Raw genomic sequence first — 22120 nt, forward strand, 5'->3', positions numbered from 1 at the left:
CTAATTTTTTGGCCACTAATAAGACATTTTATTTTAATGATATTTGTACCAATCTGTTTGAATGATCTCTAAGATATCTTTTTGGATGATTTTATATTGCTATTGATTCTTCTTAACCTTAATTTGTTTGATCATTTAAAAGCTTAAAGGAAATTGATTTCATAGCATCTATGAGGTCAAATTTAAGAAAGGTTTTATTCAGAGCTTACAATTTAAAAAAAAGGGGGGGGGGGGTAATGCAACCATCTCCTAATCAATGATTAAATGGCACTTAGAATCCAGATTTTGTTACGAAACTTGGCATGAGTTATACTTGATAGGTCTATTTTCCCTAAAATGAACAAAAAGTTGGAAAAGTAGCAACTAGCCATTTTTTTGGCTATTTTTAGGGCAAATCTGTCACGAAACCTATCTCCACATAATACTCTTTGCCTCTCCAAAACGGTTCTAGCCGGTATTTGCTGGTACTATTTGCTGTTGATTCCTACGTAATTTTTATCAGAGTTGCCATAAAAAAAAGCAAAAAATACAGCTAAACGGTTAAGCTGTAACCAATATACATACCAAGTATTATTAAGTTTCCTAATGAAATTCGGATTCTAAGTGCCATTTAATCATTGATTACGAGATGGTTGCATTACCCCCCCCCCCACCCCCTATTTCTAAAGGACCTTGCAAACGTGTTGAGTCTTACTACTTTAAAGTACTTTTTTATTGTTATACCCCTTTCCGCTTTAAATTTGGCCCATGAAAGTTTTCAAATATTTCTTTTGTTCTTCTTATATCTTCATTGGCTGTGCTTAGCTGTCTTCTACTAATTCTCCTAGAACAAATATCTAAATTATTTCTTCTTACACACATAAGATTTTATGCATGATATTTTTATCAGAACTGCTATAATCATATTTGTTTGTCTAACCGTTGTCTTTGTATAAGATTCTCTAACTTGTAGATAAAATGTAAAGATTTTAATGATTTATAGCAATAGTCTTAATAAAAAAGGGTGTCTTCCACAGAAAATTGATGCAGAATTTATAATAAATATGTTGAGATAAAGAGCATCATTAGTAGACATAAGTATCAAACTAGTTTAAGTAAAACATAACCGTATTAATCTTACCTAACCCAATCATATTGATCCATCTTGACATTATCAATAGCCTCAGGTATAACTTCCTGTTGTAAATCTCTTCTATTTTTCAAGGTCCATCCTTAACAAAGTAATTTTATGAGAACAAATTCAAATATAAACAAGGATGACAACATCCATAAAAGCGAAGCTATGAAATGGAAGGACAAACGAACATTAACACTTGTAGATTGTTAGAATTGAATTAGCAGAATATTAAATGCATCAGCACAAACAATATTGTAAGTAAATTTGTTCAAAACTGCATTAATGGATGATACTGTTTAAGGACCTACTTACATTTTTGGGACTTGTTTATAGAGATGCTTCGCTTATAACATTGTACCTTGTTGGAATAGGAATCAGTTTTCAAACAATCAAAAGAATCGAATAATTTTAACATACAAAAATTTGTTGTCAAAAAAGTTAAAAATCGACATGTTTAAAATGGATGTACGGACATTCTCGTATTGATTAAAGAGTTGCTACGCTTTCTAAATTGTACCTATTTACTACAGGATTCATCACGCAAAGTTTGGAATCGATAGGACAATTCTAACCTGTTTAAATTAACGTAAAGAGCTAACTTTGACGTACGCACGGACGGACGGACCGACCCTAATTATAGAAAAGCTTTGCTTTTAAAAAGGCAGTACCACGAATTGTAATTAATATCAAAAATTTAATATTTGTTTGAAGATCAAGGATATTCAGGTATCGTCTCTTTCGTGGTAACACCCCTTAAGGGGCGATTCTTATTATTTTTAAAGTGGCTTTTCTCCTATTTCTGCAGGGCCAATTGCCTAACCCTGAGGGGCTATCACCTAACCCAATATAACATAGCCTAACCTAAAATAACCTATTTAAAGTCATTTTGAAAATACGAAGAATCGCCTCTTAAGGGGTGTTGCCACGAAAGGGACTTTTACGCAAATACGCCAAAAAAATTAAGAAAGTAAAAGTTGCCATTTCAGAAAAAAATATTGTAAGAGTATGATTTTCAATAAAAATACTAATATTTTTAAAACTATGAGTTAAATAAGTTTAAATCCACTTCGTGGAAATAAATATTTGAAACGGTTAAAAAAATTATCAACATTGTTTTAGAATAGCTCATGTGTATAAATGACGTAGTATGTCTTTTTGTCAATCTGTTTTTATGATTTGAAATTAAATTGATTAACCTTTTGATGTTAAATAAAATAAACGTAAAATTCAACAATAAAGCCACTTGTCCTTTTGTCCATTTGTTAATACAAAATTCTTAGAACTACGGGGAACCTAATTTTGATTCTATTACCAACACAACTTTTGAAAATATGATTAAAAACGAAAAAAAATAATAAAACCAAAATATTAGAAAACTTAAAAGCTGCTTTAAAGCAGTCCGGCTGCTATGGATGTTATATGCTCAAATATGCGCTAGAATGATGGGAAAGTTGACAAAATTCATATGTGTAGTTTTAAAAGTAGCTTAGTAAACCTAATTTCCCTCATAGTGTTACGAACTTACAGACGGACTGATGACGAGAATTGGATGGTGGCTTCGCTAATAAAATAAGTCAATTTTATTCCTATCCATTTTAAATAAAACATCCCCTTCAGCACGCCTCTGGTTGATAAATGTTAATTAAAATAGTTACCAGCAATGTTTCTTGCAATGTCTGAAACTGAATACATTTTACCAAACGTTTCTGAAATTATTACATAAATAGTATAATTAAAAATCACTTTACTTGATATAGCTGAAATATTATCAATTTGTTTGCAATGCATTAAATTATCACCTATGATATAAACGTGTATTTTAAAATTTAACGAATAACAGGCCATGTTCCTAAATCTTTGTTGTATTTTTTAGGAAGATATATTCACACAAAAATGTAACACGATATAATGGGCATTGTTTTGATGTATAACTATGAAAGAAAAAAATAATTTTATCATTTCATTAGACCATAAATTGAAAATTCATAAAATCTCTATGTTAAATGGCTTGTTTGTTTTGATTGATATTCAGCTGTTTTCAAATTTAATAGTGTACACTTTTATGATGAGGTTTAGCGAATTTATACTCTAAAGTATTTTACTACAAGCCGATTTTTATAAGAGTTGAACCATTCATAATATTAGATACTCATATAGGTTTCGTGATGAAATTACATAATTTTAATAGAATTGTTGTTCAGAAAGAACTTCCCTTGTCCCTGGGTACCAGTATACTATAATCTTAACATACTGGGCTGGTTTCAGGCTACTTTAATTACTTCTCCTCTCTCTTCTATATGATAGGAGAAATTCAACTAGTATCCTATTATATAAAGTAGTAAACATTTTTTGTCTGTCCCAAAGGATCTCGCTAACCGCTGAACCGATATTGTTCTCCTTTACAGTGAAGCTTCTTATAGGTTCTGGGAAGGTTTTTAACTATTTTTGGGAGGGTTCTACACCCCCATCGGCCCTCCCCCCCCCCCAAAAAAAATGTTTTTTTTGACTCTTTTGAAACTCAAATTTAAAATGGATAAGGTCAACTTTCCCCCCTCCTACCAGTGCCCCTAGAGGCTTCTAGGGGCGTAGCCGCTAGTATATTAAAAAGTCCTACAATAAATGATGTATACTTAAAATCATACTTTTTAGAACATTTGTAGGATCGCAAAAAGACAACGCACCAAGAGTAGCTTTGCTTTAAAAAGTTATGGTTGCCTTAGGATAAAAAGTTATTGTTTTTTTTATTTACTTTATTCATAAAAGCTATTGTTTTCACCAAATAAAGAACAAGGATGACGATAAGAATTGAAGCGAAGCTCATTTACCTATTTTTGTCATGATTATAGAGATGTTATATCATTGATTGAGGGTACATAGACTGTTTATTACACTAGTCCTAAAAGTTTTAAAATAATCTTTTCTTATTCGTTGGCTTATAAACATTAGAGACTTTTTATAGAATTTTGATTGTTGGTTCATTAGATTTAGTGTTTAAACGAATCAACCGCTTATTGTAATCTACAGAATGGAAAAGTTTGTCTATCATCATTTGGAATGTACACCAATTTATCGGCAATTGTTTATCCCTTTAAATCCCTGTGTTATATACAGAACTAAATTAAATTAAAACTCACCAAAACAAGAATAGTTTTCAAGACAACTGATGCCTTTAAAATAAAAATTACTGTCCTTTCTTGTATAGACATATATAATTATACATACATATCTATAACTGTTATTCATCGCATCATATTATAGACAGCTTTCCGTGGATATTGATATGAAAAATTATAAAAAATAATTCGATGCTATACACTATTTTATACATGATTTTTCATTATGGCTGAGACCTGGTTCTCATGATTGGTTTAGAAGCCATACTGAAAATAATTTTCTGAGACTTACAAGTTAAAAAAAATTAAATTCCGCATAAAAGTAAGGATACATAAAATTTCATTGTGACAGGCAACGACTCTTCGTCGTATTTTTACAATGACCATTGATAGGTTATTTTATGTTAGTTAATTGCCCCGAAGGGCTAAGCAATTGGCCCACAGGGTTAGAGCCTCCGCAGGGGCTAGAAATGGGAGAAAAGCTACTGTGAAAATAAGAAGAAACACCCCTTAATAATAAGATGCGTTGCCACGAAAGGGACTATAACCTTACTTTCTTATACCTATGGCCCATAACAATTGCAAATCCTACTTCTTTGGCAGATCCAAAATAAGAGCGGGTTTTAGTGGATTATGGATTATGTTGATTTTCTTAATAACAGGACTGATAAACCTAATTTATAGAGCTATTCGCTATTATAATTAAAACAAAACAAAAAACAATTGATATTAATTTTTGTCTAAGCTTTATTTGTTAGAGACCGACTAATGTTCATCTCATTTTACAAAATTTTTATAACATAATGTAAATATAATTATTACATACACATTACACTAATAATATTGCTGTATGAATTTGGGATTTGTTTTTGCTGCTTTGTAATTTAACCCTTCATTAACGACTAGCTTCAATTTTGTTTAACCCTTTTAGTGGTAAAATTAAGGCACTTAATAAGTTGGTAGATTTTTTGTACATGTTTTCATAGCTTTGAGGGTGTGGTTGGGTGAATTACCAGAGACCGGCATAGCCCAGACCGAGACCATAACCGTAACCGTATCCGTGACCGGCGGCATAGGGGTATCCGTAACCGGCATAGGGCAGACCAGCGTGGAGCACGGGGGCATTGTGGATCAGAGGGGTGGGGGCGGAGATGACACGGGTGGCACCGGCAAGGATAGCGGGCTCGGCGTCAGCATCACGTCTCTTTCTCTCGGCGGTGGCCTCGGCGAACAGGGCGAGGTGGGCGGCCTTGGCCTCAGCGACCTCGGGGGTGTCCTCGGGAGCGACGGGGAGCTCGGGGTTGAAGACGGGAGCGACGAGGGGCTCGGGGTTGAAGGTGGGGGCAACCAGGGGCTCAGGGTTGAAGGTAGGAGCAACGGGAAGTCTAGAGTCCTCAACACGGAATCCGAGTCCTATAAAATTAGGGCTATAATATTTATGCTATTTGTTGACATGGACTTTGGGGACTAAAGCAAACGCAACTTTGCTAATTTTGGCTTTTTTTATAAAGTGTGATTAATGTTATTTTATAAAAGTTTGGGTAAAATGCCGCTAAATTTATGATGCTACTAGCAGACCATGCATTTATTAGAACAACTTTTTTTTTATAAATGACAAAGGATTTTCAATTTTATTTTTAAAAATCAAAAGAATTATTTTTAAGGGGTGATTTCTCTTGGATGGGTAAATGTACCCTTAAAATTGTTATTAACCATAGGGCAGACAGACATCCTGTTACTTTTACGATTACTTACCATCAGCAACATATTCGATGGTCTGGAGCTCGCCGTTGGCATCAACATAGCTGTATCCGCCGCTCACACCGGTGTAGGCGTTTCCGATCTCGTGCTTGGCGACGTTCAGGTTGCTGTAGCCATAGTTCAAGTTTCCGAATTCATCCTAAAGCAATTAATATTTGTCAGGGATCTAAAGGGACAATACAGTGACTTCAAAGTTATTATAAATCTTTGGATACTAGTGTTATATACAGCTCAGAATTCAATAAATGTCCCCAAAGTTGTTGAATCAACAACAAATAAGTTTTTTTTTGGGAAAAGCACAAAGTCCCCGCCTTTCCTGCAATGTATAATTACATAATGAATTTAATTTTTTGAGCTTCGCTTTAATGTTTGTATGACGTATTTGATAATACTATTATACTATCTATAATACAAAGTAGCTTGATGTCTGTCCGTCTGTCTGTCCCTTAAGATCTCGGTAACCGCTGAACCGATTGGATTCTACTCTTTAGGGTATATACCTATTGGTCCTGTGGTGGTTTTAAGCTATTTTCTTGGGGGGTGGGACACCCCCAACCTCCCCAAAAACAAAAAAAATCCCCCCCATTTTTTTTTTGTAGAATAATTCTTTTGTAGAAATATTCTTTTGTAGAAGAATTCTTTTGTAGAAGATTTCTTTTGTAGAAGATTTCTTTAGTTCTTCTTATTTTTTTTTTTTTTTTGAATTTTTTTTGTTGTCATCTCTTGGGGCAAAGCCCCTAGAGGCTAGGGGCGAAGCCGCTAATAGATAATATAGATTTATAAGGAATCATACATTCTGAAAACTAAAAAAAATCCTTTATTATAAAAATTAATAAATAGAATCTTATTTTGCGTTTATTTGGTGATTTATATAATCTAAAGTAATAAATAGTTTATTTGTATGTAATTTTATGTTCTGAAAGATCCAATAGTGTTGATATAGCTAATACATTTCTAAGCAGCCAGTGTGGGGACATTGGACTGTAATTTTTAGTAGTACCCAAAGTTTCATAACAAACTTTACCATGGTAGAGATATTAAAACTCTAAATACTGTCACACATTTGAAATCAATGAAGATGTTACAAACTTTGGGTACTAGTGTCCAATGTCACCTGTCTGTAAAATAAAAAACAAACCTGAGCATGGAATTGGCTTCCGACATAGGGGGCGGGGGCATAGGGGGCATAGGCAGCTACGGGGGCAGCGGCGTAAGCGGGGGCAGCAGCATAAGCAGCGGGGGCATAAGCTAAAAAAGGTAACAGTGAATTATAGAAGGCTAAATATTAGCAAAAATGATAATATTAAACTTTTACCAAAAATAAATGAAGCAAATCATCGATTAATCCGAATATTAAGACATGGTTTTAGACAACTTAATACAAGCAGGTATTCTTGTAATAAAGTAACATGATGTCTGTATGTTGTATCGAAGGATCTCTCTAACCTATCTTCTCTTAGGTCCTGGGAAGGTTTTTACTATTTGGGGGAGGATACCACCACCATCCCAAGATAAAAAGTTTTAAAAATCTTTAAAAACATTAATCAAAAATGGGGTCGACATACCTGGGGCAGCAGCGATGGGGGCAGCGGCAGCAGCGTAGCCGAAGGGGGCATAGGCGCCTCCAACAAATCCGTGGTTGATGGTTATAACCTTCTCGGCTCCGTAGGCGGAAGCAGCGAGAACTGTTAATAATCCCTACAATAAAATATAATTATAATAAAAGCTCAGCCGTTGGAAAATTATCCTATTATAAAAAAAAGCAAGGAGTGAGACAAAGTGTCTCAAAATTCAGCCATGTGACGTCATAAACATTTAATTTATTTCTTAATTATGTCAATGAGTTGAAATTAAAATTTATATATATGAATTATTAAATTAAGACTTACAAGTTTATACATGTTGTAAGTAGTGAGATGCTAAACGGTCTGAAGAAATTTCGCGATGGCAGCGCTTTTTATACCCAACCACGCCCGAAGGTTTTCGTGCATTTTTCCACCCCTTCGCCCCCCCGCATTTTTCCGATCCAGCCTTTTTTCCTCCCCGGTCATAAGTACTAACGTACGCCCGGTCGGTCATAGAATTGGTTCTTTTTTCATTTATACTCGAATAGAACACTACAATTTTAGTTTCAATTTGTTGTTATACTTTAATTAATTTACTTTAGTAATAGATTATGTTGTTTGGTTGAGTAGATAGATAGATATATTGAAATAATCAGGGATCTGGGGATAAGACAATGGATGATAAATTGATGTACATTCTTAATGATGTTGAACAAAATCAGCCCTTTTGATGATTAAAGTTATTGTTTAAAAACTATGAACTAAATAAGTTTGAACTTGAACCAACCAATCAATATTTTAAATCAACACATAATATATCGTGTTTATAAAAGTTTTGGTACCAGTATAATTTACAATACAATGTCCCCTCCCTCCCTGTCAATATAATGGACTTACGCCTCTTTTATTTTTAAAACATCGTCAGTAATTTAGAGAAAAAGAAAAGATATTTTTGTTTTGAACCTTAGGCTACGCCCCTAGAAGGCTCGATAGACGCACTTGTTTGAAGGGGTGGAGAGAGAACTAAAAAGTAAAGGTAAAAAGAAATAGTAAAAAAATCTGGGTACATTTCAATGGGGTGAACTGTTTTAATCCTTCCCTGGACCTATGAGAAGTTTCACTGTAAATAAGAACCATATCGGTTCAGCTGTTAGCGATATATTTCTTTATTATTTGACCTAATATCTTGAATTAACAGAATATTAGGTTGAAATGTTGTAAATATGACCTAGTAAATTTGTTAAGAGATATTCATAAAGATGTTGAGGAATTTGGGTTGGGTGAATTTCAAATTAGGGTTGTGAAATTTGGGTAGGATGTAAGGAAGGTATAAATAGTTTGGAAAACACAAAATTTTGTTATAGTTTATATTATGCTTAAAAGAAATTTTAGATTCATGTTATATAATTATTAATTATTAACATACACAAACAATATAAAAAATATTTATTAAGTATGATATGCTATAAAACTATCAAAATTATATAGCTGTTCCTCAAAAAAAAATTAGTTTAGAATAATTATTATAAACTATAAAGCAATTTGATATTTGTAATGTGTTATCCCTAAATTCCTTTATATTTTAACCCTTTACAGTCGGGCCCCTTGCCACACCTTAATCGGTCGCCCCCCCCCCCCCGACCGTTAAGGGTTAATCAGATTCAAAAATGATTTACTTTTCAATAAGGTTCAATAATTAAACCCTTACCTCTAATGAGTTCTCCTTCCAATAATTTTCTCCCATCCTCCAATTTCCATTTATAAAAAACTATCCCTATTCTCTTAATATAGAAGCTACTCTTTAGTTTACCATTTTATCCATCTTTGTACATAGTGTATTGACTGGTTGGATTGGTATTTTATTATTCTATTGAATACAAGTTATAAATTAGGCTTTATTTGTAAAAAATGTAGTGGGCATTTTATGAAAAAGGCGTTTTTTGAGATAGGCGTTTTTTGAGATAGGCGTTTTCTGAGATGGGCGTTTTCTGAGATAGGCGTTTTTTGAGATGACCCATTCTTATAAGCGCTGCATCTCTTTAACTATATAGAGGTTAGCCCGTACGTCCATTACAATGTCAGTACCTTGAAGCTAGTAAAAGTGGCTGACTCAGATTATGACGTTAATAAAATTAACCAATGAGAGGCCACTACAAATGTTACTATTGTTAAATTACAGTGTATACTCGCCTCTCATTGGTTAATTTTTTTGACGTCATAATCTGATTCAGCCACTTTTACTAGCTTCATACCTTAGAGAAAGTTACGTAGAAAAAACTTTGACTACATATTTTTTATGTACAAAGTACATTGCTCTCTATATTTTACTATACATTCCCTCAAGCGTCCAAGCTTTTTTCATTTGGGGAGGAGGGGAGAAAATTAGAAAGTTTTTATAATAATATTCGTTGAATATTGACTGTAATATGATGCTATACATTATTTTTCAGTGTGGCTAAGAACTGGTTCTAATCCAGCAGATATTAATTAGTTTGAAAGCCATACTAGAAAATATATCACACTTTCCTGTTATTCTTAATTTTAATTAGAATAGAATATCATTTTCGATTTATTTACTTATCTGAATATTTCTATTCATCCTACACATATATCTCTTTTTAATCTCTCTCTCTCTCTCTCTCTCTCTCTCTCTCTCTCTCTCTCTCTCTCTCTCTCTCTCTCTCTCTCTCTCTTACTCTCTCTCTCTCTCTCTCTGTCTCTCTCTCTCTCTCTCTCTCTCTCTCTCTCTCACTCTCTCTCTCTCTCTCTGTCCCTCTCTCTGTCTGTCTATCTCTCTCTCTCTCTCTCTCTCTCTCTCTCTCTCTTTCTATCTCTCTCTTATTATTTCGCGCATATCTCTAACTGCAGTAATGTCTACGCCCTATATTACGGTGTATTGATATAAGGTAACAAATTTGGTCCCCAAGGTTTTATAATAACGTTTTCTTATCCATTGGATTAACAACTTTTAGGGCTTTTATTGAATTTTGATTGGTTAATTCAATCATTAAGTTGAGTATCTAAACGTTTCAACCACTTATTTTGATATACGGAAAGGGAAATTTTGTGTATCATATTGAGGATTTACATAGATTTTTCGGCCAATGTCTTATCCCTTTAGATCCCTGTAATTGAGTAGCTTCGCTGCTACATATATGATATTTTTTTAGAAACTGCTCATACTTACAGTGTATACTTGTTAAAAATTGCTTTGTTAGTTGAAAAAAAATACAAAAGGATTCTTTTAACGATATGGCATTTCAAGTGGTTTTACAACACCTAGTTTAAAGCATAACGTTTGGCAATAAAGGGAAAAATCGTTATTTATTTTAAAACACATAGATCAATGGATGGAACAATAAATCGATGTACACCTTAATTATGATTAACTAAATCACCCCTTTTTAAAATTCAAAATTTGACAAAGACTAAACAAAATTGTTTTGTTCACCATAATAAAGATGTGACAAAAGTTCTTACCGTAGTAAACCAACGAATGACAGAACATGTTTATATACATTTGGGAAACAGTATAATTTACAGTCCAATATCCCATCCCTCCCTAAATTTAGCTAAATTTAAAGATCCTATATATAAGCTATTTATTTCACTGTTAGAAAATTTATATTGTTTATGGATTAAACCTGCAATTTTCCAACAATTTTGTAAATAAAATTTGCTCTGAATCGTCTTCAAGTTAAACTTGAAGTTATAGTTGTTGAACCATTGGAGTTAAACAACTATTTTGTATCAATTTCATTCCATTCCCGTTTTACTATAACTAAAGACTTGCGGTTACGCCCCTTAGAAGCCTCTAAATTAGTCGAATTTCCACTTTCAAGTTTAGTTAAAAAAAAATATCTTAAACATAGTTATAAACCATACTGAATCTATAAGAAGCTTCATTGCAAAGGAGTAAAAGATAATCATATAGATCCAGCGGTTCCTATGCTTTAGTTGCCATTCTTTTTTTACATAAAAATGTGTATTCATCTTAATTTTGACTGGTCTACTGCAAGTTTTGTTGTTCGGAACCACCCTACTTTTTTAGGCCTTATAGGCCCTGCCGGTCTATCCATCTATCCCTCTGCGTTTCTCCTTTCTATTATCTACTTTTTTTCTACTTGACCAGATAGGGCGAACAGGACGTGTCTCTTTTTGTCTCTATTTCAATCTATCTATCTATTAAAATTTCTTGTACTCTGGTTTGTGTCCGTATTAAAAGATAATAGAGGTACTAATAAAAAGCCTTAAAGTATTTTCTCGTATTCATTCGAATCTGGTGGATAGGAACCGGTTCTCATCCATTCGAAAAAACTCTGTCTAGCATTGTATTATAAACGGCTTTCCGCGGATATAGAAAGTACAATTATGAGATTAAAACTAGTTTTTTTAGCCCCAAGGTGTCAAATAACTATTCTCGTATTCATTCGAATTCGGTGGATAGGAACTGGTTCTCATCCATACGATAAAACAGTGTCTAACATCGTATTATATCCAGCTTTCTATGAATATAAAAATGTACAATCATAAGATTAAAACTGGTTTAAATCTTATAATTGTACATTCTATATCTGCAGAAACTGTTTATAATACGATGCGAGAAATAGTTATACTTAAATCAGTAATAATTATTTGCCATACTCAGTAAGGCCAGGGTAATGTGATAATTGAGTAGCTTCCACTGTAATTGCAGGTCAGCTTCAAATGTAGCAAACAATACATTCAGCTGATCGCAAAGCAATCTAGTGATTAGCCAGGGGATTCTCTAATCCAATCTCATTGTGCTTCTGAATCCTAACATCAGAGAATCTGGGCTACTACAAAAAGAGAAGCGGCGTTCACTAAAGGGGTTTATGGAAGTGTCAACTTCTATCTTAAAAATTAATTGCAAAAGCTCCTATTTATCCCCTAATTGTTTCATAACTCATCAAAAAAATGACTGTTTCCCTTATATCACATTTGGACCTAAAAAACATATTTTTGATTCCTATTTTCAGTTGGTTTGGTTAAGCAATAGTTAGAAGAGACTAGCAATCAGAGTTTTATCACAGAAAAGTAGTGCTCTGGAAAGTTGGAGGTTTAAAAATAAAATTAAGAAGGATTTGGTTTAGTACTTAACCCATTAGTGCCGAGCGCCACTTTTATGGGCCGATCAAGCTAAAAGTTTCAGGGAAGCTTTATAATGGTCAAAACGGAATTCGTATTTTTTTGTTTTGCTCTAGTGGCGTGCACAGGAAAGTTGCAAAAAAACCCGGTTCGGCTCGGCCATAAATACCAACCAAGCATTATTACCCGTTTTGGGCGGTTTCCGCCGGCGTTAAAACCCAGTTTTGCTGTAAAAACCCGGTTATTTCGACCAAAAATCGAAAAATGTAATTTTTGAACGCCAAAAGTGAGATGAACTCTTTTAAGAACTTTGATACGATCCGAAATTGAAAACTACACAACCTCATGTAATCTATAGAGCTACAAGTATAATACGAAGCAATTTATTTCAAATTTAGTGTTTAGCCGGCGATTTCGGGTAAAAAAACCCTGTTTTGTTGTTGTTGTCAAAAAAGATCTATTAGTGAAACCAGGTAATAAAAATTTCAGACTCCAAATGGAAATGCCGAACCGGGCTTATATAGGGTGTAAAAAAAACAATAAAAAAATCATATAAAAAATAATAGTTTAAATAAAACGAATTCACAAATAGATGTACTTGTCAATAAACTTTAGATTTAACGAAAAAAATCAGCGACTTTACTATAAAAACTAAAAAGTTAGATGGGGTATTTTGAATTTTCATGATTTTCAAACTTTGTTGATCTATACCGGCAAACGGAAGTAAGCAAAACTACCTGCTCCAGGGGGAAATGAAAGCCAGGGTAGTAGAGGGGGGATTCATACTGAGAATGATGCAATTATGAAGCCAAAAACCGTTTTTTTTTACATTTTCTGGAACCGGGTTTTAAAACCCGGTTCGGCACTAATGGGTTAATTACAATTGAGAATAAGTAAAAGTATTAAGTAAATCTAATTTTATTGTAAAGGGATCAGGAGGGGACAAAAATCACAACGGGCATGTCAAAAGTTTTCAGGATAGCTTTGCACACCTACCTAGCAAACTCTTTTAAAAATCTAACTAATTAATTCTATATTTTTTGTTACAGGTAAGAACAACTGATGATGAAATGGAACCTAAAAGGTATTTATTTTGGTATTTCTGAGGTTGTCTTTTTTTGTGTGAAATTTGTGTGATTAGTCGTTTCTATAATTTAGAGTTTAAATTTTCTCACATTTTTATTTTTAATTTTTATGTGGGTTTTTTATTAGCAAATTGATTTTAAAAAACATTGCTTGTATTGACTTTAATCCTCCAATCCTTATAATAAAGTAACAGGATGTTTGTTTTCTGTACCAAAGGATCTTGCTAACCGCTGAACCAACCAGGTTTTCCTCTACAGGGTAGCTTCTCATAGATCCCTGAAAGGTTTGTAACTATTTTAGGGTATGGTACCACCACCACCCAAAGAGAAATCGCCCCTAGAAAAAATTCCCCCCCCAAAATTTTTTTTTCTTTTTCTGTTAAAATCTAAAATAAAAAATTGGGTATTCAAATTTGACTCCCCCCTCCTGAAGTGCCCCTAGAGGCCTCTAGTAGTTATATACAATTTAAAAAAGATGTTAAAACATTTAGTCTCTGATAGTTTCCTTATTTATTTCCTCTAAAGATTTAACAACCTTTGTTTTTGAAAAAAGTTGCTATTTAATCATTCTTATATAGTGGGCAAATATGAAAAGAGGATAAAAAATATTTCTATGATAATACTATCATTACTATAATAAAGTGCAGAAATGCTCATCACAGGTTATGATGAAATGAAATGAAATATTTATTTTATGACACATAGTAAAATAGACATACATATTACACATATACATGACATAAATAATCACAAACAAGCAGTAAAATTGATCATGATTAATTAATTACAGTATAATAACAAGGTTAATAATATCCAAATAAGACAAAAAAAGTTAATATATGTGTCAAAGGACTAAATAATCTCTCTCGAGGTGATATTAGATAGCCTTTGCAAATAACATAGAAAAATAAACTAAAAGGTAGTGTGAATCTTATTTATTAAAACGAGAAAGTAAAAATTTTATAAGGGTAAATTACAGGGATATTAATAGGGAAAGGATTTGAAGAAGGAATCATGAATCAGAATGTTTTCAGAGGGAAAAAATTATAACAGGCCCCATCTAATATGCACTGTTCTAACCCCATGAATTCCCTAGTCTCATAAATGTAACTTAATGTAACCTAACCACAAATAAGCATGAACAATGTTTTTTTTGTGGATCAGATGCACTATTAGGGAAATCCCCATAATAAATATATTAAAGGTTTTAATTTTAGGCAATTTTTGAAGGATAAAGTGATTTGTGGCTTTAGTGTGCACAGTTAGCCATATTAATTATCTAGGACATAGACATTCCTCCTACTTTCACTATTAGTGCATTTTACCAGATATAATAGCTGTAAGTATAAATATTAACATCTCTAGTATTATGCAGTGTAGTCCAGACGTAAATCCTGCACTTTCTTGATAGCATGCATGTACGCAATCTTTAACACAAATGTCGCGGGTTAAAATATAAATTGGTGTTATTAGCCCTCTATATATGTAGTATGTCTATCATATTCTTTAGAACTTGAACGTAAAATTTTTTGGCGAACCTTAATTAAAGGAATTTTCTATTTAATGAGTCAAGTTGAGCTAAATTTTATATTTTAATGAAAAGAATATCTTTATATAATGTTAAGATTTATACATTTGCGAATATAAATTTCTTTTTGCTTACGGTGGGGGGGGGGGGGTTTGAGTCTACACAAAGACAGGGAGGGATGCAGGGTACATTGAATGAACTGTATATCATACTGGTACCCAAGGTTTTATAACCACGTTTTCTTATTCATAGGCTCAAAACCTTTGGGTACTTATATTAAATTTTGATTGGTTGGTTCCAAACTATAAATGTCCAAACCTTTCAACCTATGATTTTAATCTTTAACAGGGGGTAATTTAGAATATTTTGTGATGTTTTGTCCATTTATCATCCATTGTCTTATCCCTTAAGAGCCCTGGTGGAGATAATAACAAAAACATATCTCATTCAGGGATCTATTGATGTAAGACAATGGCCGATAACATAATGTACATCCCCGCTGATAATTTACAAAATTACCCCTATTGAGGATTAAAATTATAGTGGTGAAAACGTGTAGACACTTAGCTTAATGAACCAACCAACCAAAATTCAAGAAAAGTCTCTAAAGTTGTTGAGCCAACGTATAAGAAAATGTCATCCTAAAACTGCATAATCCCTAGTAGCTACTAACCCTGGAGGCTAGGTGCGAAGTTAATTATTAAGATCTAAGTACGTACAAAACAAATTAAAAAGCCGCTGGCGTATTTTTGAGAAAAAAGGGTATTTTTACGTTTAAACAAAATTTTAAAAAATATTCTTCAGAATGAAAAATTTAATTATTAAGAAAAATTCCAACTTTTATTAATTAGTATTAAATACTAAGCTATAAAAATTGGAAAGAATTTTAATGAATAAAATAGATTTGAAATCTTCATAAAATTTTAAGGATTTTTTATAGAATTCGTTTTTTATATAATTCATTATTTAAAAGCGCAAATCCAATTTAACCCTTTACAGTCGGGCCCCTTGCCGCACCTTAATCAGTCGGGGGGGGGGGGGGCGTTCAACGCCCCCCCCTATTATCTCAGTTCCTATTAGAGCTAGTGGGCTAAAATTTTTTGTGCAAGTCCCCTGTGTTATGATGAATTTTCGACCTTAAGTAAGTCAAGGTCAATTTTCGCTTCCTTCACCCTTTTATTTAACAACCTTTGTTTTTAGGTCCTTTTTTACTTAAAAATTTCAATCGGCTGTAATTTTTTTATTTTTGAAACTAGAAGAAAATTTTTTTTACGGAAAATGTTTATTTTTATGTAAATTTTATGTTTGAAATATCAAAACATAAATTTCAGCGGCCGCAGCTGTACTTGGCAGCTGCCAGCCGCCGCAGTCGGCGGTCAGCGAGAAAACGGCGGCGGATCTTTATGAAATTTTAATACATTATGTAGACATGTAAGAAAAGCTTAAGTTTAAAATTTGAAGTCTCTAAGTCAAAAATTGCGGCCACAGGAGCCTTTTAAAGATTTCTGGAGACCTGGAGGATCAGGACCTGCAGGATCATACCTGGAACCTGAAATTGACTTGAACACCTGTATTTAATATGAGGATGTACTACTAGAGGATATTTTAGTATTTTGGTAAGATAAAATGCTTTGTTTAAGTCAAAAAAATATTTTTGATCTTTACCTGGATGACTCTGCCAGGTTTGCTGGCATCCTGTGCCCACCAGGATGGAGATATTCAAAAAATTCCAACTCTCAGTTATGTGTCATACCCAAACTTAAAAAGTCAAGCAGTTTGGGCTCTTTATCTTTCACACACAGAAAATGAGATAGAAAAAACCGGATGGGGGGGCGTTCAACGCCCCCCCCCCCGACCGTTAAGGGTTAAGTTAATAAATTTTGACCAATAGAATAGGTGGATTGGAAACTACCTGCGCTCTAATTGGGTGAATGATGTACGTCACATAAGCTTCTCCAATCAGGGCGCAGATAGTTTTCAATCCACCAATCACAGATGTCAAAATTATTTAACTTAACCCATTAGTGCCGAGCGCCACTTTTATGGGCCGATCGAGCTGAAAGTTTCAGGGAAACTTTATAATGGTCAAAACGGAATTCGTATTTTTTTGTTTTGCTCTAGTGGCGTGCACAGGAAAGTTGCAAAAAAACCCGGTTCGGCTCAGCCATAAATACCAACCAGGCATTATTACCCGTTTTGGGCGGTTTCCGCCAGCGTTAAAACCCGGTTTTGCTGTAAAAACCCGGTTATTTCGACCAAAAATCAAAAAATGTAATTTTTGAACGCCAAAAGTGAGATGAACACTTTTTAGAACTTTGATACGATCCGAAATTGAAAACTACACAACCTCATGTAATCTATAGAGCTACAAGTAATATATGAAGCGATTTATTTCAAATTTAGTGTTTCGGCTATAGGTGCTGCCGTTTTCGGGTAAAAAAACCCGTTGGTTGAAGTTTTAAAAGACACACACTACAAAAAAAGAAAATATAATATTTGGGTGTTACATATCAGAAAACAAGAATAAAACTATTGGGTGACACCTATAGAGATTACTAGGGTTATTAGGGTGGCTCAAACCCCTACTAATGACGTAAACTGTTTTTTTTATTGGTTGAAAAGTTAAAACCGGGTAATAAAAACCGAAACCGAGCCGGGTTTTAAAACTTTCGGGTATTTATGGCCAAGCCGAACCGGGTCATAATAGGGCATAAAAAATCGATTAAAAAATCATATAAAAAATAATAATTTGAATAAAACGAATTCACAAATAGATGTACTTGTTAATAAACATTAGATTTCACGAAAAAAATCAGCAACTTTACTATAAAAACAAAAAAGTTAGAAGGGGTATTTTGAATTTTCATGATTTTCAAATTTTGTTGAGCTATACTGGCAAACGGAAGTAAGCTAAACTGCCTGCTCCAGGGGGAAATGAAAGCCAGGGTAGTAGAGGGGGGATTCAAACTGAGAATGATGCAATTATGAAGCCGGAAACCGTTTTTTTTCCATTTTTCGGAACCGGGTTTTAATGTCCGGTTCGGCACTAATGGGTTAATTTGTATTTGCGCTTATAGATAAAGAATTATACAAAAAACGAATTTTATAAAAATTCCTTAAAATTTTATGCAGATTTCAAATCTATTATATTCATTAAAATTCTTTCCAATTTTTATAGCTTATTAAATACAGAGCTTTATAACGTCATTCTGTATTACATACAAATACAAGTTCAATTTTTTCTTAATTCTCTAATTATCAATCTATGTAACTCTAAAGATAATTTATGAAACAAAAGTTTTCTCAAATTGCCTCAAGTCTTATCAATAACTTTGTCTTTATATCAATCTTTCTATCAATCTAAATATTTATACGAATCTAATGAAAAAGCTGTAATTATAGATAAAGTTCCAGATTATAACCAGTTTTTGTAGCCCCAAGGAACCCGGGTCTAACAAAATGATTTGTCCGTATTGCTGAGAACCGGTTTCAATACAGCGTGCGCGGCGGGTATTAATCAGTTTAATATTACAATCAATATAAATTTTTAATTGTCTATACAGGGATCTTAAGGGATAAGACAATGGCCGATAAATTGATACACATTCCAAATGATGATACACAAATTACCCATTTTGTACCTTACAATTAGTGGTTGAATCTTTGTTTAATTCAAATTAATGAACTAAAAGTCCCCAAAGTTGTTGTGCAAATGAGATATGATGAAACTTTGGGGACTAGTGAATAAATAGCGCAATGTCCCCTCCATCCTTGCTCTTAATCTATCCGAATATTTTAGGCAATATCAAAGAAAACATAAATTTTCTAAAAATAGCTAAAGGGTTGACCAAAGAAAGTTGTTTTATTGTTTTTCCATTTAAGCAGATTTTAAAATAAAACACATGAAATTGAATTTTAAAATTTTGCTTTCCTACAACTAGAGTAGAGTTAGAGTAGAGAAAAAATTATCCTATCGATTTCAAACTTAGCATGATGTATGATTCTTTAGTTACAATTGATAAATCATCTCTAAAATCATTACCAGAAGGTTTTTGCAGTCCATTAATAGGTATTATCCTCTTAGAAATTTTTTTTCAATATTGAAAATTTTAGTACCCCCCATCCCCCCCCCCCCCCGACAGCGAACTATGAACTCTGGCCGCAGCGCTCGGCTCCCTAGCCTGCCTAGCCGCAGCGCTCGGCCCACTTGCCTGCCTAGCCGCAGCGCTCGGCCCCTTTGCCTGCCTAGCCGCAGCGCTCGGCTCCCTAGCCTAAAACCTAACCTAACCTAAAATAGTTGTTTCGTCGGTAGTCGGGGGGGTGGGTAAGGTACAAAATTGAAAAAAAATTGAAAAAAAATTTTCTAAGAGGATAACGTCCATTACTTTAATGCATATATAATGGTATAATTTACGTCAAAATCAATTAATAAACTAATTTCATTAATTTACATAGAATGCAAAGATTTGTATATTTTCTGTAGTTTTGTAGTTTTTAATAAACTCTTTATAATTTTGACCTAGCACAGGTTATGCAATAATTTTACTGCCGGTTTCAAGGGTAGCTTTATCATAACCTCTTTCTGACAAAATTAATATTTTTAAACGCGAAGCTTTTCTATAATTAGGGTCAGTCAGTCCGTCCGTCCGTCGTCCGTCCGTCCGTAACGGATAGCTTTTTTCGTTAATTTAGGCATGTTAAAATTGTCCTATCGACTTTAAATTTTGCATGGTGATTCCTGTAGTAGTAAGGTACAATTTAGAAAGCGTAGCAACTCTATAATCGTTACCAGAATGTTTGTACGTCTATTTTAAACATGTTTTTTTTTTTACTTTTTTAACAACATTTTTTTATGTGATAAAATCATCCGATTGATCTGATTTTTGGATTGCTGATTCCTATTACAATAAGGGACAATATTATAAGCGAAGCATCTCTATAATCAAGTCCTAAAAATGTCAGTATGTCCTTAAACAGAATACTGTATTTAAGAAATTTTGCAACGAATTTACGTATAAATTTGTCAAAACTTATATAGTCTTATTTTGTATATTCAGTTCTGACACTCTACTAGATTTAATTTTCGTATGTCATACCGTTTCAGGGCTTCGCTTTTATGGATGTTGTCATACTTGTTTTTTACATTTTGTCCATTGAGATTTTGATAACCACAAAATTCATTTGGTTCTAAATATCAAGGAAGTTTTACATAGGTGATGGTCCTGGGATGGTTTCAGGCTATTATTTTTAAGGTGAAATGCGTTGAATGGTTTGAGGCTGTTTTAGACAACCCCCTACCTTCATATTCACGACGCTTTGATAAAAATTAACTTTTGTAGTTTCCTTTTAAACAAGATTTGTGTTGCCAACCGCCAGACTTAAGGTTAAGGTTGAGTGTCCTCTTACTACCAGGGAGGGAGGGGACTTTGGGCTCTTTATTACACCAGTCCCCAAAGTTTTATAAAAAACGTTTTCTTGTTCGTTGGCTTAACAACGTTCGGGACTTTTACTGGATTTTGATTGCCTGTTTCATTAATTTAAGTGATCAAACTAAATATGATCTACAGAAGGGGTAATTATAAAATTTTGTGTATCCTGATTGGGGATGTAAATCAATTTATAGGCCTTTGTCTTATCCCTTTAGATCCCTTTCTGTTAAGAGTACAAATAAAAAGATTGATACGTTTATATTCCAAAACCTATTTTTTAAATATTAAATCTCAAATAGAAGGAGAGGTATCTACATATCTTGAGAGTAGATATTATAGAAACCATCACTTAAAACACGGATGAAAATAGAACCCTCCCCCCTAAATCAAATATGTTAGTAATCCCCCCCCCCCCCTTCCTCTAAGTTTCAGATGCTGCTTCCCTCTAAAAGTTAAGGAAGTCGGACCTAACATTTTAAAATTCAAAATATCTAGAACGTAATATTTCATTAAAGCATCATGTCTTTTTATTTATAACCAACTGAAGATTGTTTTTAACATGAAACACTGTGTATTGGACTTATCAAATAAAAATAACATGTTTAATTAAACTGTGTTGATCACTCTATATTAATATTCCCTGAAAATTGAAAACCATTTTTTTTACCCGCTCCCACTCTCTCCTTATTATTTTTATATTTTTTTACTCTATCTTACTTTGCTACTAATGGACATTATTAATCTTGTTTTTCAATTATGGACATGAGAAAAATATAAATTAACCCATTAGTGCCGAACCGGGTTTTAAAACCCGGTGCCAGAAAATGTAAAAAAACCGGTTTTCGGCTTCATAATTGCATCATTCTCAGTATGAATCCCCCCTCTACTACCCTGGCTTTTATTTCCCCCTGGAGCAGGTAGTTTTGTTTACTTCCGTTTGCCGGTATAGATCAACAAAGTTTGAAAATCATGAAAATTCAAAATACCCCATCTAACTTTTTTGTTTTTATAGTAAAGTCGCTGATTTTTTTCGTTAAATCTAAAGTTTATTGACAAGTACATCTATTTGTGAATTCGTTTTATTTAAATTATTATTTTTTATATGATTTTTTTATCGTATTTTTACGCCCTATATAGGCCCGGTTCGGCATTTCCATTTGGAGTCTGAAATTTTTATTACCCGGTTTCACTAATAGATCTTTTTTGACAACAACAAAAAAACAGGGTTTTTTTACCCGAAATCGCCGGCTAAACACGAAATTTGAAATAAATCGCTTCGTATTATACTTGTAGCTCTATAGATTACATGAGGTTGTGTAGTTTTCAATTACGGATCGTATCAAAGTTCTTAAAAGTGTTCATCTCACTTTTGGCGTTCAAAAATTACATTTTTCGATTTTTGGTCAAAATAAC

General features: G+C 33.3%; 1 protein-coding gene and 1 long non-coding RNA gene across 2 annotated transcripts; both read right to left on the reverse strand.

Moving 5' to 3' along the window:
* Window positions 1-729: 729 nt before the first annotated feature.
* Window positions 730-2843, reverse strand: LOC145334238 (uncharacterized). The gene is made up of 3 exons (XR_013884775.1): window positions 2773-2843; window positions 1121-1211; window positions 730-823 (listed from the first exon to the last, which is right to left on the reverse strand). It is a non-coding gene; the product is annotated as an uncharacterized LOC145334238 (long non-coding RNA).
* A 2116-nt stretch (window positions 2844-4959) lies between these two features.
* Window positions 4960-8003, reverse strand: LOC145334332 (uncharacterized). The gene is made up of 5 exons (XM_080179761.1): window positions 7881-8003; window positions 7557-7689; window positions 7130-7239; window positions 5986-6130; window positions 4960-5643 (listed from the first exon to the last, which is right to left on the reverse strand). Exons 1-5 carry the CDS (start codon window positions 7890-7892, stop codon window positions 5240-5242), a joined length of 804 nt encoding a protein of 267 aa, XP_080035887.1. The 5' UTR covers window positions 7893-8003; the 3' UTR covers window positions 4960-5239.
* Between the last annotated feature and the right edge of the window lie 14117 nt (window positions 8004-22120).

Source organism: Acartia tonsa, chromosome 12 (assembly GCF_053477335.1).
Source record: "Acartia tonsa isolate MP-2025a chromosome 12, ASM5347733v1, whole genome shotgun sequence".
NCBI classification, from domain to species: Eukaryota; Metazoa; Arthropoda; class Copepoda; order Calanoida; family Acartiidae; genus Acartia; species Acartia tonsa.

Excerpts from the sequence above, each read along its gene's own strand:
- LOC145334332 (XM_080179761.1), bottom strand. Across the intron at positions 7,240-7,556 it reads CCCCATCGCTGCTGCCCCAG|CTTATGCCCCCGCTGCTTAT; the intron begins GTATGTCGACCC and ends TACCTTTTTTAG. Across the intron at positions 6,131-7,129 it reads GAAGCCAATTCCATGCTCAG|GATGAATTCGGAAACTTGAA; the intron begins GTTTGTTTTTTA and ends TAATTGCTTTAG.